At 58.4% G+C, this 13,927-nt stretch overlaps 2 protein-coding genes across 8 annotated transcripts in view; one reads left to right on the plus strand and one right to left on the minus strand.

The window, feature by feature from the left end:
* Plin4 (perilipin 4) lies at positions 1-8,918 on the plus strand. Of its 4 annotated transcripts, none has more exons than XM_059251866.1 (8): positions 1-107; positions 196-263; positions 350-482; positions 1,149-1,210; positions 2,438-6,041; positions 6,135-6,322; positions 6,942-7,028; positions 7,102-8,918. In XM_059251866.1, the coding sequence occupies exons 2-8, from the start codon at positions 213-215 to the stop codon at positions 7,423-7,425; spliced, it is 4,449 nt and encodes a 1,482-aa protein (XP_059107849.1). In that variant the 5' UTR covers positions 1-107; positions 196-212; the 3' UTR covers positions 7,426-8,918. The 4 variants fall into 4 exon arrangements, with proteins under 4 accessions (XP_059107849.1, XP_059107850.1, XP_059107851.1 ...); XM_059251867.1 differs by having other exon boundaries at positions 6,135-6,319; XM_059251868.1 differs by having other exon boundaries at positions 6,910-7,028; positions 7,102-7,214.
* Positions 8,900-13,927, minus strand: part of Hdgfl2 (HDGF like 2) — a 21,911-nt gene continuing 16,883 nt past the window's right edge. Inside the window, exons 5-16 of one of the 4 annotated variants that reach the window (XM_059251874.1) lie at positions 13,146-13,259; positions 13,000-13,071; positions 12,236-12,398; positions 12,089-12,164; positions 11,726-12,017; positions 11,308-11,411; positions 10,712-10,785; positions 10,518-10,588; positions 10,162-10,263; positions 9,845-10,055; positions 9,512-9,638; positions 8,900-9,154 (exon numbers count right to left, since the gene is read on the minus strand). In XM_059251874.1, the coding sequence (XP_059107857.1) occupies positions 9,052-9,154; positions 9,512-9,638; positions 9,845-10,055; positions 10,162-10,263; positions 10,518-10,588; positions 10,712-10,785; positions 11,308-11,411; positions 11,726-12,017; positions 12,089-12,164; positions 12,236-12,398; positions 13,000-13,071; positions 13,146-13,259 (1,509 nt within the window). In that variant the 3' untranslated portion in view covers positions 8,900-9,051. Of the gene's footprint in view, positions 9,158-9,511; positions 9,639-9,844; positions 10,056-10,161; positions 10,264-10,517; positions 10,589-10,711; positions 10,786-11,307; positions 11,412-11,725; positions 12,018-12,088; positions 12,165-12,235; positions 12,402-12,999; positions 13,072-13,145; positions 13,260-13,927 lie in introns of all 4 variants that reach the window. The other 3 variants (XM_059251873.1, XM_059251872.1, XM_059251871.1) reach the window with 3 other exon arrangements.

The following is a 13,927-nucleotide window of genomic DNA, read 5'->3' on the forward strand; positions in this document are numbered from 1 at the left end:
GGCCTGGGAACCAGAAGCTGAGGCACTGCCAGCAGCTGCCCTGCTCTGAGGGACCTTGCACGGTCCAGGTGATTCCAGCTGTGTCACCCAGCGACCGCTGCCTCCAGGTGGGTGAAGGGGGGGTGCCTGTGGGGCCCGGGATAGGGACGAGACAGGAGGGCCCCCCACCATGTGGTACTTTCTACCCCCCTCCAGCTCCACAGGCCGCTATCATGTCAGCTTCGGGAGATGAGACCAGGGGTCACCCCAAATCCAAAGGCAAGGTAAGAGAACAGAGAGCCATCCCGCCAGGGACCCTGGGAAGGTGACTCCAGTGTCCACTCATGCCATCCCCACCCACCCCACGCAGAGCCTGAGCAGTTTCTTCGGGTCCCTGCCTGGCTTCAGCTCTGCCCGGAACCTGGTGTCCCACACTCACAGCTCCCCAAAGAACGCAGGACCGGCAACAGACCCCACAGGGACTTCTGTTCCCCCATCTCCAGGTGAGTGGCACAAAGGAGGTGGTGGGGACTGAGTAACTGCAGACTGCCCAGGAGAGACCTGCAGCAATCCTGGTGACCTTGTGTCTGTGTTATCTCATTAGATGGGGAAACTGAGGCACAGATACTGGGCAACATAGCCCAGGGAAGGCGGCGTTTAAACTCTGCCATGGCCCCTCCACTCTTTGCACCAGATACCAGGCTGGGTGTTGTGCTTGTCTGACTGTGTCAAGGATAAGGACTCAGAGAGGGACAGCAGCTGTCCTAGAGTTACACAGCATCCTGGGACTCAGCTGGGGTGCCTGCAGCAGGCCACTAACTCCCTTGAAGGCCACACACCTGTGACAGACCACTGTGGGCCATGGCGCAGGCAGCAAGACAACACTAGCCCACTGCAGGCTCCATGGGCCCCAAGGGTGCAGGGTGGGTGTCCAGCACCCAGAGTCCGGCACAGAAAGTCCTCCCAGAGCCCTGCGTCACAGGGGCCAGAGCCACCCTTGGCAGAGGTGGGGGGAGGCTGGGCCTGGCTCCTGCCTGTAGATGCCACCTCCTGCTGTCCCCGGCCTGCGGCTAGGACATTCCTTTGGGGCCAAGCCTGGAATTGCACAACAGCAACAGTGTGCAGCCAGAGGCCTGCCCTCACTCCCCGGCCTGGCTCTGTCTCTGCAGGGGCCACCGACCTGCAGCAGATGGCAAGGGGTGCGGCGGGACTGCTCCAGCCTTCTGAACAGGTGAGCCAGGTTGGAAGTCCCTGGACAGGAAGGTCTGGAAGGTTCTAGTTCCTTTCATGGGGTGGGGCCCCTAGTACATTCTCCACCCTGGGCCTCAGTTCCTACATCTGAGAAATGAGCACAAACTAACAGTCCTACTTAAATGTTAGCCCTCCCTGGCCCCTGAGGAGACAGGGGCCCACACCACCACATGGCAGGTGCAGAAAAACTGAGGTAGAAGACCCCAACCCCACTTCTGTGACTGCCTTAAGCACCACCTGGGCCAGCAATGGCGGGGTTACACCCTGTAGATTCAAATTAAAACACATCCCTGGCAGCCAAGGCCTGCCAGCCCCTCTATGTTGGCAACAATTAAGCACCCACTGAATCCCTTTCTTTCATCCACTCTTCTGACCTTGAAGGAAGTGAGTTTTTGTATCTGAAACAAGGTCTCATGTAGTCCAGGCTGGCCTGTACCTTATTCTGTAGCTGAGTCTGCCCGTGAGCACCTGACCCTCCTGCTTCATCCTCCCGATTCTGGGTTGTGTGCTCCACCATGAGCTGTGGTGTCAGCCCCAGCAGGGGGGAGTGTATTTTCTAAGGGGCTGCAGGTTTGAGGGGAGGGGAGACACCATTTGTTCCTGATACCCCACAAGTGCAGGGAAGAGCTGGGAGTCAAGCCCAGGCCACTGCGGAAGAGAGGTGACCACTGGGCTCTAGGGCGACACTGGGACACACACTGGGCTGGGCCTCCACCCTCCCCTGTTGGGACAGCTACAGTGTCTCCGGCATGCTCAGAGTCCCTGGGCCACTCAGTGGCAGCACATCTCCGTCATCCCAGCAGGTCCTCCTCAGCTGCATAGTGAATTCTGGGGTCACATGAGACCGGTGTCAAACAACAACCAAGTGACAACAGTGACCTCTGACCCATGGGCCCTTGGTAACACTGTGAGACATACCAAAGTCCAGTGGACACCGATGGGGTCTCTGTCAACTTGCATTTCAGGTGTTGTTTGAGACAGGGTTTCAGTGTAGCCAGGCAGCCCTTGACTTGTGACAATCCTCCTTAAGATAAGTGCTAGGATCTTTTTAGTGGGTCCCCAGACATTATCTTGCAGCTGGATGACATTAGGGTGTTTGGCTAAGGTAGGTGGGAAGTCCCAGGCACCTGGGTGCACAGAAGGGATGGAGAGCAAAGTCACCCTAAGGGACTTTTGTGAGGTGCTGACCTGTGCACATCCTCCTTAGACAATGGCTGGAGACAAGGACGTGGGAAGCTTCAGTGTGACCGGTGGCAAAGATGCCTTCTCCTCTGGGGTGGCTGGCATCATGGACACTGCAAAAGGAATGGTCCAGGGTGGCCTGGGCGTCACCCAGTCGGCCCTTGTGGGCACTAAGGAGGCAGTGTCTGGAGGAGTCATGGGAGCAGTAGGTATGGCCAAAGGTCTTGTCCAGGGAGGCCTGGACACCACCAAGTCTGTGGTCATGGGCACCAAGGACACAGTGACCACAGGACTCACGGGGGCTGTGAACGTGGCCAAGGGGACAGTGCAGACGGGCCTGGACACCAGCAAGAGTGTGCTGATGGGCACCAAGGACACAGTGACCACAGGACTCACAGGGGCCATGAATGTGGCCAAGGGGACAGTGCAGACAGGCCTAGATACCACCAAGTCTGTGGTCATGGGCACCAAGGACACCGTGTCCACAGGACTCACGGGGGCTGTGAATGTGGCAAAAATGGCTGCCCAGGGAGGCCTGGACACCTCCAAGTCAGTGGTCATGGGCACCAAGGACACTGTGACCACAGGACTCACAGGGGCCATGAATGTGGCCAAGGGGACAGTACAGACGGGCCTGGATACCACCAAGTCTGTGGTCATGGGCACCAAGGACACAGTGACCACAGGACTCACGGGGGCTGTGAACGTGGCCAAAGGGACAGTGCAGATGGGCCTGGACACCAGCAAGAGTGTGCTGATGGGCACCAAGGACACTGTGACCACAGGACTCACGGGGGCGGTGAATGTGGTAAAAGTGGCTGCCCAGGGAGGCCTGGACACCACCAAGTCTGTGGTCATGGGCACCAAAGACACAGTGGCCACAGGACTCACAGGGGCCATGAATGTGGCCAAGGGAACAGTGCAGACGGGCCTGGACACCAGCAAGAGTGTACTGATGGGCACCAAGGACACGGTGACCACAGGACTCACAGGGGCTGTGAACGTGGCCAAGGGGACAGTGCAGACGGGCCTGGACACCAGCAAGAGTGTGCTGATGGGCACCAAGGACACTGTTTGTGCTGGGGTCACAGGTGCCATTAACATGGCAAAAGGAGCTGCCCAGGGAGGCCTGGATACCAGCAAGAGTGTGCTGATGGGCACCAAAGACACAGTGACCACAGGACTCACAGGGGCCGTGAACGTGGCAAAAGTGGCTGCCCAGGGAGGCCTGGATACCAGCAAGAGTGTGCTGATGGGCACCAAGGACACTGTGACCACAGGACTCACAGGGGCCATGAATGTGGCCAAGGGGACAGTGCAGACGGGCCTGGACACCACCAAGTCTGTGGTGATGGGCACCAAGGACACAGTGACCACAGGACTCACAGGGGCTGTGAACGTGGCCAAGGGGACAGTGCAGACGGGCCTGGACACCAGCAAGAGTGTGCTGATGGGCACCAAGGACACTGTTTGTGCTGGGGTCACAGGTGCCATTAACATGGCAAAAGGAGCTGCCCAGGGAGGCCTGGATACCAGCAAGAGTGTGCTGATGGGCACCAAGGACACAGTGACCACAGGACTCACAGGGGCCGTGAACGTGGCAAAAGTGGCTGCCCAGGGAGGCCTGGACACCACCAAGTCTGTGGTCATGGGCACCAAGGACACTGTGACCACAGGACTCACAGGGGCCATGAATGTGGCCAAGGGGACAGTACAGACGGGCCTGGACACCAGCAAGAGTGTGCTGATGGGCACCAAGGACACTGTGACCACAGGACTCACGGGGGCGGTGAATGTGGCAAAAGTGGCTGCCCAGGGAGGCCTGGACACCAGCAAGAGTGTGCTGATGGGCACCAAGGACACAGTGACCACAGGACTCACAGGGGCCGTGAATGTGGCAAAAGTGGCTGCCCAGGGAGGCCTGGACACCAGCAAGAGTGTGCTGATGGGCACCAAGGACACTGTGACCACAGGACTCACAGGGGCCATGAATGTGGCCAAGGGAACAGTGCAGACAGGCCTGGACACCAGCAAGAGTGTGCTGATGGGCACCAAGGACACAGTGACCACAGGACTCACGGGGGCTGTGAACGTGGCCAAAGGGACAGTGCAGATGGGCCTGGACACCAGCAAGAGTGTGCTGATGGGCACCAAGGACACTGTGACCACAGGACTCACGGGGGCGGTGAATGTGGCAAAAGTGGCTGCCCAGGGAGGCCTGGACACCACCAAGTCTGTGGTCATGGGCACCAAAGACACAGTGGCCACAGGACTCACAGGGGCCATGAATGTGGCCAAGGGAACAGTGCAGACGGGCCTGGACACCAGCAAGAGTGTACTGATGGGCACCAAGGACACGGTGACCACAGGACTCACAGGGGCTGTGAACGTGGCCAAGGGGACAGTGCAGACGGGCCTGGATACCAGCAAAAGTGTGCTGATGGGCACCAAGGACACTGTTTGTGCTGGGGTCACAGGTGCCATTAACATGGCAAAAGGAGCTGCCCAGGGAGGCCTGGATACCAGCAAGAGTGTGCTGATGGGCACCAAGGACACAGTGACCACAGGACTCACAGGGGCTGTGAACGTGGCCAAGGGGACAGTGCAGACGGGCCTGGACACCAGCAAGAGTGTGCTGATGGGCACCAAGGACACAGTGACCACAGGACTCACAGGGGCCGTGAATGTGGCAAAAGTGGCTGCCCAGGGAGGCCTGGACACCAGCAAGAGTGTGCTGATGGGCACCAAGGACACAGTGACCACAGGACTCACAGGGGCCGTGAATGTTGCAAAAGTGGCTGCCCAGGGAGGCCTGGACACCACCAAGTCTGTGGTCATGGGCACCAAGGACACAGTGACCACAGGACTCACGGGGGCTGTGAACGTGGCCAAAGGAACAGTGCAGACGGGCCTGGATACCAGCAAGAGTGTGCTGATGGGCACCAAGGACACTGTTTGTGCTGGGGTCACAGGTGCCATTAACATGGCAAAAGGAGCTGCCCAGGGAGGCCTGGACACCACCAAGTCTGTGGTCATGGGCACCAAGGACACAGTGACCACAGGACTCACAGGGGCTGTGAACGTGGCCAAAGGGACAGTGCAGACGGGCCTGGACACCAGCAAGAGTGTGCTTACAGGTACGAAGGATACCGTCTGTGCTGGGATCACTGGGGCCATGAACATGGCTAAAAGTGTCATTCAGAAGGGCCTGGACACAACCAAAGACACACAGTCTGCCATGCTGTCTCCGGCAGATAACGTGGCCATCAATGCCACCCACACAGGTGTCCACACAGTCCCGAGTTCACTCTCCAGCTCTCATGCCACCATGTGTTATGAGCCTGGTAGTTACAGAGCCACCCACCAAGGAGTCAAACATGATACTCTGACTTCTGCAGAGTCCCTGTGCTCTGAGATCAGCAGCCTTGCAGACACATGTGGCTTGGGGCTTGTCTCGGAACCCACAGCTGCCACCAAAGATCCTGTGTCTGGTGTAGCTTCGTCTGCCCACACAGTTACCAGATCTGAGGATGAGTGTGGTCAGCTGGCTGCTATAAGCTTTGCTGCACTTCATGATGAGTTGGAGGGACTAGGGGACATCTTCCAGCCCATGACAGCTGAGGAACAAGGTGAGTGCCCGTCCCTCCCCATTACAGGTCCTTAGCTCCAGTATGAGTGCCTCAAGGGATCTCTCAGACTGAGTCTCATTGCCTTCCTTCCAGCCCAGCTGGCAGCCTTGGAGTCAGGGCCCCGGGTGCTATCTGCTGACCGGGGAAGCTACTTTGTCCGCCTGGGTGACCTGACACCCAGCTTCCGCCCGCGGGCTTTTGAACATGCCCTGAGCCACATACAGCACAACCAGTTCCAAGCCAGGGCTGCACTGGCCCAGCTCCAAGAGGTCTTACAGGTGGTAAGAGCATCTCTGGTTCCCACTCTGGATACCTCCAACTCTTCACTGACCAAGTGCCTAATGGGCTAAGCCACCTGCATACAGAGGAAGCTAGGGCATGGTTGTTCTAGCCTCATTTAGTGAGCAGCGTGTGTAGCTAGAATCTGTGAACCCAAGGGAAGAGGGTGGTGAGGGTGACAGGGCCCTAGCAAGGGGTTCTTCACCCAGTGTCCTGTCTCCAGGATTCTGCTGGGCATTATGGACACAGAGGCCTGTTAATTCTGGGTGCCGGGTGGCATCCCTTTCATCTGCCCACCCCATCCCTGGCCATGTAGACACCCAGGGAATATGGGAGGGACAAAGCAGCCATGGTGTGGTGTAGGGCAGCAGATCCCAGGGGAAAGTGTGATAATGGGCAGGGGACAGAAGGGAACCTGTGTGTATATGCAGAGGGCAATAGTGGGGTGGGAGATAAATGGACACAGGGACCACCACCTGGCCTTCTAGATGCCCTCATGGGGAATTTGTGTTTTGGCTGCACCATGTATGGAGGAGGTTTAGACTCAAGATCTAGGGACAACACTGAGTGTCCCTACCTCCTCCACTAGAGCCACTACCTCTTCTGTGGCTCTCTTTCCAGACAGACATGGCCATGGAAGCTCCAGGTGGGCAGCTGTGCTGGGACCAGAGCTTGAGCTCCACGGTGGAGGCTGCTGGTACCCATAAGGTGCGTGTGACACAGCCCTACCCCAGTGCCCTACTGCATGCCCCACCCTGCTTACCTTGCTCCTTCTCTTCAGGTTCGTGCTTCCGTGGCTCAGGACAGGCTGTGCACGATAGCCCGTCAGCTCCATGCAGCTTACAGCGGCCTGGCAGCCAGCCTGCAGGGTCTGCCAGAGGTGCAGCAGCAGGCAGGGCTGGCACGGCACAGCCTCTGCAAGCTGTATGGCCTTGTGTCCTCTTCGAGTGGCGGCAAGCTGCAGGCAGAGCAGCTGGCCCAGAGCAGTGCCGGCGTGGTCCAGACATGGCAGGGTCTGGAGGTGCTGCTGGACAGGCTGCAGCAGAGCCCCCCACTTGGCTGGCTAGTGGGGCCGTTTGCTTTGACCCCTGGTGGCCAGCTGTAGGCATCTGAGGGCTGCGCTTCCCCAAAGCTCTGGATTAAGTGGGAGCAGAGGGTCCTCGGAAAGTGAATTGAATCCAGCTATGGCTCCTGCTATTTCCAAGAACTGATGGCCCCTCTTCCAAACCAGTCACCAAGTCTGTTCAGAGAGCGTCCACACAGGTCCCAACGACAGAGCAAAGCAGATGCACAGCCAAACCTAGAAGGTCTTCTAGCCATACCCACCGGCAAGCCTTCCATCCTTGGGGTTCTTTCTGACCCTACCTTCAGGGCCCCATGGCTCTCCACTATGGATGGCGTCACTCCATCCCAGGCCCCACACTGGGGCATCCAGAGCTCTTAGCAGACATACTAGGCAACTTGTTCCCTGGCACTAGAATGTACTAGAATGCACAGCCACCCTAAGCTAAGCTCCCACAGCCTCTTTGGATAGCTAGTGGGGGGCAGAACCACTCAAAGCCACACACTTATACCCCAGGATGCTGTAGGCCTCAGACCTGCTCTGTTGGGAAAAGGAGGGTCACAAACATATTACTGAATGGAGACAGGGCTGACTTGACAGGGCCAGCACTGCTCTGAGCAACTGTGGTCTGATAAGGACGTGGCCTGCCAAAGCACGTGGCCTGCTCAGAGTTGAAGGCTGTACTGACAGGAGACACAGGCAGGTGATGGCCCCTCTCCCTCACCCTATGCACTCAAGTCGGAAGCATAGAAAATGATGGGGCCCAAGGCACTTCCTTGTGGCCACATCATCCAAGGCCACAGCACAGCCCTCCTTGAACCTCAGCAGCGCTAGCAACCCCACCTTTCAGCTCCCTTTAATCTGCACCCTTGGAAAGGAACAATGTCCTTGAGTTCCAAGGTTGGGCCAGCTGTGACATAGGAATGCCATGATGGAGATGGCAAGGAGCCTTCTTGAGCCCTTCTGCTATGTCAGCAGAACACTGACTCAGCCATTGACAAATACTGATGGCCTGCAGCTAAGTCCTCCAGGAGATGAGCCTCATTACATCATGTCCAGTTCTTGGTGGCCACGGAGGCAGGGGGATACACTGGGAGGCATGTACCCAACCTGAGCCCACAGGGAACACAGCGGAGTGGAAAAGCCACTGCTGAAAGCCACACAGCGAGAGTAGGCTGGGACAGTGTGGACTACAACACTCCAGCCCCAGTGGTGCTGAGCTGCCCCAGAACCACTATGCTGGTCTCAACTGGTGGTCCCTGCATAGATGGGGATGGGACGGTGGCTGAGTCTCTCCTGTTGGCCTGTCCTTAGCGTCTGCTCCACTTATGCTGGTGGAACAGGCCACTCACTGCAGGAAGAGCTCTGCTGACCTGTAAATGGGAACCCTGCCCTGTACCAGGCCTGGCTCCCCATGCTGCTCATGGTGGCTGGTACCTCAGCACTATGTCAGGCGTAGTGCCCTGGCCCTGGCCCAGCTGCATTTCACATCAGAACACCAAGCCAATAAAAGCTGTTTCTTTTTCATTATAAAACCCTTTATAGCCATTTCATGTCAATCGAAATCACAGAACTAGGCAGAAAGGCCCAGGCCACAAATACAAACAGCGCAGCACTTCCCTGGGAGGCTGGGGACGGACATGGCACCATGGCCATGGTGGCTGGAGCTCAGCTGTCCTCGTCATCATCAGCAGACTCGGAGGCCAGCCGCACCCTCTCATGCTCCTGATGCTCACTCCCAGGCCTGGCGGGGTCGGAGCTGTCCCGAGGGCTGCTGGGAGCACAGTGAAGGTCGGTCAGGATGCAGTTACCTGGTGCTGCCACAGGGCCATCGGGTGGGTGGGCAGCCAAAACGGGGTAACGTCCTTCCTCGCTGACAGCACCTGTCTAGTGTGGCCTTCCTGACCTTCCCCAGGCCAATCGTAGCTCAGTCCAGTAGCAGGTACTCATGGTGGCTACTAGGGCACCCCTGGACAGTCAGCAGGAAGCCCCTCCCAGAGCACAAGTAGCTGGAAGCCTGGTGGCCTGATGGCCACAGTCAGTGTTCTGGCTGGCCTCAAGATGTGGTAGGGGTGGGGTGAGAGCTCCATCGTGCAGGGAATGTGCCTAATGCCCCAGGGACACTCACTCATGCAGCTCTTCTGAGGAGCCGCCCCGTGGGCCGTCCTCTGAGTCCTGCCCATCTTCCTGTGCTCTGTCTTCTGTGCTCTCCCCCTTCTGGGATGCAGCCTCGCCATTCACAGGTGCTGAGAGATCTAGGGTGACAGGGTCATCATGAACTTACAAACAGTGTAGGCGCATATAGGTGCTGTGGCCTAGAGAACACTGCTAACACCCAACTGCTGGCACCCAGTGGAGCTATGCCAGCTATGCCAGAATGTGGTTGGGTCTAGTAAGCGTGCTGGGGGCGAACACATGCAGTCTCGACCTGTCCTATTGGCCGGGTACAGGCGGCCCTCACCGGTGCTGGGCTCATCCTCTACCAGCTCTCTGGGAGCCTGCTCCCCTGGCTGCTCCTCCACCTTCTCGCCGTCAGCCCGTTCCTTCTCGGCTCCAGCCTTGTTCACCTTCTGGAGAGCCTCAACCTTTGGCCCCAGGACCCGTGACTTGAGTCGGGTGTAGACCTCTGCTGCCTTCGCCATCACATCCTTGTTGGCCTTGTACCGGCGAATCTAGCCACCAGGAGGCTAAGCTTAGCAGGGCCGCTGGCTGTGTCCCCAAGCTCTCCCCTTGGACCACCATCTTCCAGGTGCTCTGCCCCAATGCCCCATGCCATACCTTCTTCAGTGTGGCTACCACATCTGTGTTCTTCTGAAGGATCTGAGAGGTCACCTGCAGGGTCCCCAGCTCTTCCAGTGCGTTCAGACACCTCCTCACGTCCTGCAGGGCAGGAAGAGTGGAAAGCAGCTCTGGCTGACTTCTAGGATGCCACCTGCTGTCCCCAGGGGAGATTGTAGGGTATGGGCGTGGGGGTGGAGTTTCTTGAGCCAATATGAAACCACTCTCCAACCTGGGGGACCCTGCCTCAGTTTCCCAAGACTTCCAAGGAGCCTGAAAGGAGGTGGCTAAGGAAAGCACCCATCTCAGGACAGCGTGGGGCTGTGACCCTGTGGGCTGTGCAGCAGGCATCTTACTGGGTTGTCGACCTTCAGTGCAAATTTGATCTCGCTGTGCAGCTTCTGCAGTCTCTCCTCTACAGAAGGTTCTGGGCAGGAGAGACACTGGCTTGAGCAGGGTGCTCTGGCCCGGGCTACAAGGTGGCCCAGCCTTCCACCACCTCAGGCCTGCACCCGGGGCCTTGGAACCCTGCACCAATGCTAGTGCTCACCTTTCTTCTTCTCCCCCTTCCTGTCCAGCGAGAGGCCTTCTGACCGCTTCCGCGTCCGCTCCACCTTCACAGGCCTATGAAGAGGCTCCTATCAGACAGGCCACCTCGGAAGGCCCTAGGTGAGGCCAGCCAGCCAGGCCAGGGCCTGGGGCCCTCCTCTGCTTCTGTGCACCAGGCTAACCATGAGAAGCTCAGCACATCACACCCCGTGCTGTGTGGCCATTGTGCCACACTTCTGGTCCCCACGGGCAGCTTTGATCAGAAACAGTTGGGTCACTTTGAGAGCAGAGATGAGCTGCACCTCTCCACTTGCAGGCTCAAAGTTAAAGCCACCGTGCTGGGTATGGTGTCCCCTGGGTGCTGTGGACACTGGTCGGATGGCTCTTTGAGCCCTGGGCCCTGCAGGGTGATGGGCAGTGCTGCTGGCCTCCACCTACTACAGGCCAGGAGCTCCTAGTCTGACTGCCACACACGGCTCCAGGGGAGACTGCAGCCCTAAGAGCTGGAACCCTAGGATGGATGCAGCTCCAAGGCTGAACTCAACAGCCAGGCCGAGGGGAGAGGGATTAGGTCCAAGGCTCAGGACAGGCGCTAACCTGTTTCGTGGCTTCTCGTCCGGCCGCCCTCTCTTCTCCTTCTGCCCGGGCTTCCTTGCAGACTCTGAGCCTGGCTGTTGGGACTTCTTGGCCAACTTCTTCCCCTACAGCGGCCAGAGGACAGGGTTGCTGCCTTAGGGGCAGCCTGTCCCACCCCCACCCAGCACATGTGGGCTATGGCTTCCCTGGTCTTCCATAGAGGTGTGGAATCCAGGGATCAATGCAATAGGCAAGCCCTATCCTCTGGAAGGACCCTCAACTGGCTGTCCCTATCTTCTATGGCCAGGACCCTGGGCTCTGTGTTACCACCCTATCTCCAATACCCAGGATGGGCCCCAGTACCCAGTAGGTGCTCAATAAAGGAGTGGAGCCCAGGGCCAGTGCCTGGGGCCTCAGGTAAAGAGGGGGTACCACACACCTCTTTCCCAAGCTCCCCCTCGGGTTCTGAGTCAGAGGAGGACGGTGTGCCCCGGCCCCGGGCCTTGCGGCTGCGCTTCTTCATAGGCTCGTCATCCTCCAGCTCTTCTCCACTGCTGCCTCCACGCTCTGCCCGCTCCTTGCGGCGCTCCTTCTCCTCCCTCTCCTGCTCTCGCAGTCGCCGGAGTTCTTCCTCCTGCTCCCGGCGCCTCCTCGCCTCCAGCTCGCGCCTCCGCTCCTCATCCCGCCGCTTCCACTCACTGATGCGGTCCACCTCCCCACTGTCACTGTCACTGGGATGGAAAGTTCATCAGCGGGGACCCCAGCACACCTTACAGCCCCCACGTCACCAGCTGACACCCACCTGTCACTGCTGGAGGTGGAAGGTGGCCGTTCTGGCTTTGGTCTCCGCCCTCGGGGCTTGGGGGGTGGCTTCTCAGCTGCGAAAAAGGAGGGGTGACCTTCTCTCCATGGCTTCCCAGGGCCACACTGAGGCTGGCTCAGGCCTTACCTGGCTTTCTGCCTCGAGGGGGTTTTTTGACAGACACATCTGAGTCGGAGGAAGAGGATGAAGAGGACGAGGAGGAGGATGGGGACGGCCGTGATGCAGCCACAAGCTCCTCCTTGGCCCCATCTGAGTCGGCTTTGGAGTCTGAATCTGAGGCTGCAGGCACCTTCTGGGGACAGGCAGAGCCAGTGGGGTGTCGCACAGAGTGAAGGTGATGGGGCAGAGGCAGCTGCAGTCCCCAAAGGACACAGTTCTATGCCTCACCCACAGCAAGAACATGAGTCCTGAACAGCCTGGATAGCTCCTGGGGACAGGATCAGGGCCAAGCCCAGGGATTTTCCAGGGCAGGTGTGCACTGAAAACCTGCATAGGTGGCCAGGTCTGCGTCCTCCCTTGTACTGCCCAGTTCCCCACAGCACGCACGCACGCACACACGCACTCACGCACGCACGCACGCACGCCACAGTACAATATACACCATCCACATCACACACGGCCACAGACACACGAACACTTCTGCACATGCACAAGCAGTCTTGTGAACACAAGTCCTCTCACCCCGACATGCACACAGCACATGTGACCTTTGATGCCACAACATTCCAGCACACAAGACCTGATTTTCCAATCCTGGTAAGTGGGGTCCCCTGGGAGCAGTGACCCACAGGCCCCAGGGGCATCACTGCACCTGGGTACCCAAGTACCATTGCCATCGAAGGCCCCTTAGGATGCTAGTTGCTTCTCGGGACCTGGGCACAGCACTTTACCTTCTTCTTGCGTCCTCCTGGAGGACCCCGCCGTGGTGCCCGGGCTACTGTCTTCTTCTCTGGGGTAAAGTCCTGAGTGGAGAGACAGGAGTGTCAGGGGTGCTGGCTGCCAGGCCAGGCTGTCCTGGGGGCTGTTGTTCACTCACCTGGTCGCTGGTCTTCTCTGACTCGGATGGGCTCTCGGAATCCTCTTCCGATGGGGACACGCTGGCCTGATCCAGGTCGCTGGAGGCTTTCCGAGCTCGTTTAGAGACTGACATCTGGAAGGCAGGGCCAGGCTGGGTCAACAGCTGGACAGTCCTGGTTCCAGATTCCAGATAGGACCCTCTTATGTGCCTTGGTGCTCTTGAATTCTGGGATGATGATGCAAGTCACATACAGAGGCACACACAACACAGATCCCACTCCTAGGAACTCCCTATCCCTTCAGTTATCAGAACCAGAGAGAGAGAGGAAGAGTGTGTGTGTGTGTGTGTGGCGGGGGTGGGGACGTGGCAGGTGCCAGGGGCTTGGGAACAGTGTCTGATGGGGTCGGAACTTTCTGGAGACAGATGGTGAGGACTATGCCTCAGAATGTCTCATTTTATGTCACAAGTTCTGTATCAAAAGGAAAATCTCACACACACACACACACACACACACACACACACACACACACACACACACGGTGGGGGGTGGGGGAGAGAGCAGGCCCTCAGCAGGAACTGTAGAGGAGGCAGTGAAGCTCCCTGCAGCCAAGAGGCGTCCACTGACATGGACAAACAGTATGTAAAGCACAGGGGTGACAGTTCAGCAGTAAGAGTGCCTATTGTGCAAGCCCGAGGACCTGAGACCCATCCCTTGCACCCACCTAGAAAAGCCCCATGTGTGGCTGGAGCAGCAGCTCCATAGATAGAGCACGGGCTGCTCTCACAGAGGCCCCAAGCTT

Source organism: Peromyscus eremicus, unplaced genomic scaffold (genome assembly GCF_949786415.1).
Source record: "Peromyscus eremicus unplaced genomic scaffold, PerEre_H2_v1 PerEre#2#chr22_unloc_1, whole genome shotgun sequence".
Lineage (NCBI taxonomy): Eukaryota > Metazoa > Chordata > Mammalia > Rodentia > Cricetidae > Peromyscus > Peromyscus eremicus.

Bases quoted from the DNA above. Each gene is read 5' to 3' on its own strand.
- Plin4 (XM_059251866.1), top strand. From the start codon at position 213: ATGTCAGCTTCGGGAGATGAGACCAGGGGTCACCCCAAATCCAAAGGC. The intron at 483-1,148 runs GTGAGTGGCACA...CTGTCTCTGCAG, and splicing joins TTCTGTTCCCCCATCTCCAG to GGGCCACCGACCTGCAGCAG. The intron at 6,042-6,134 runs GTGAGTGCCCGT...CCTTCCTTCCAG, and splicing joins CATGACAGCTGAGGAACAAG to CCCAGCTGGCAGCCTTGGAG.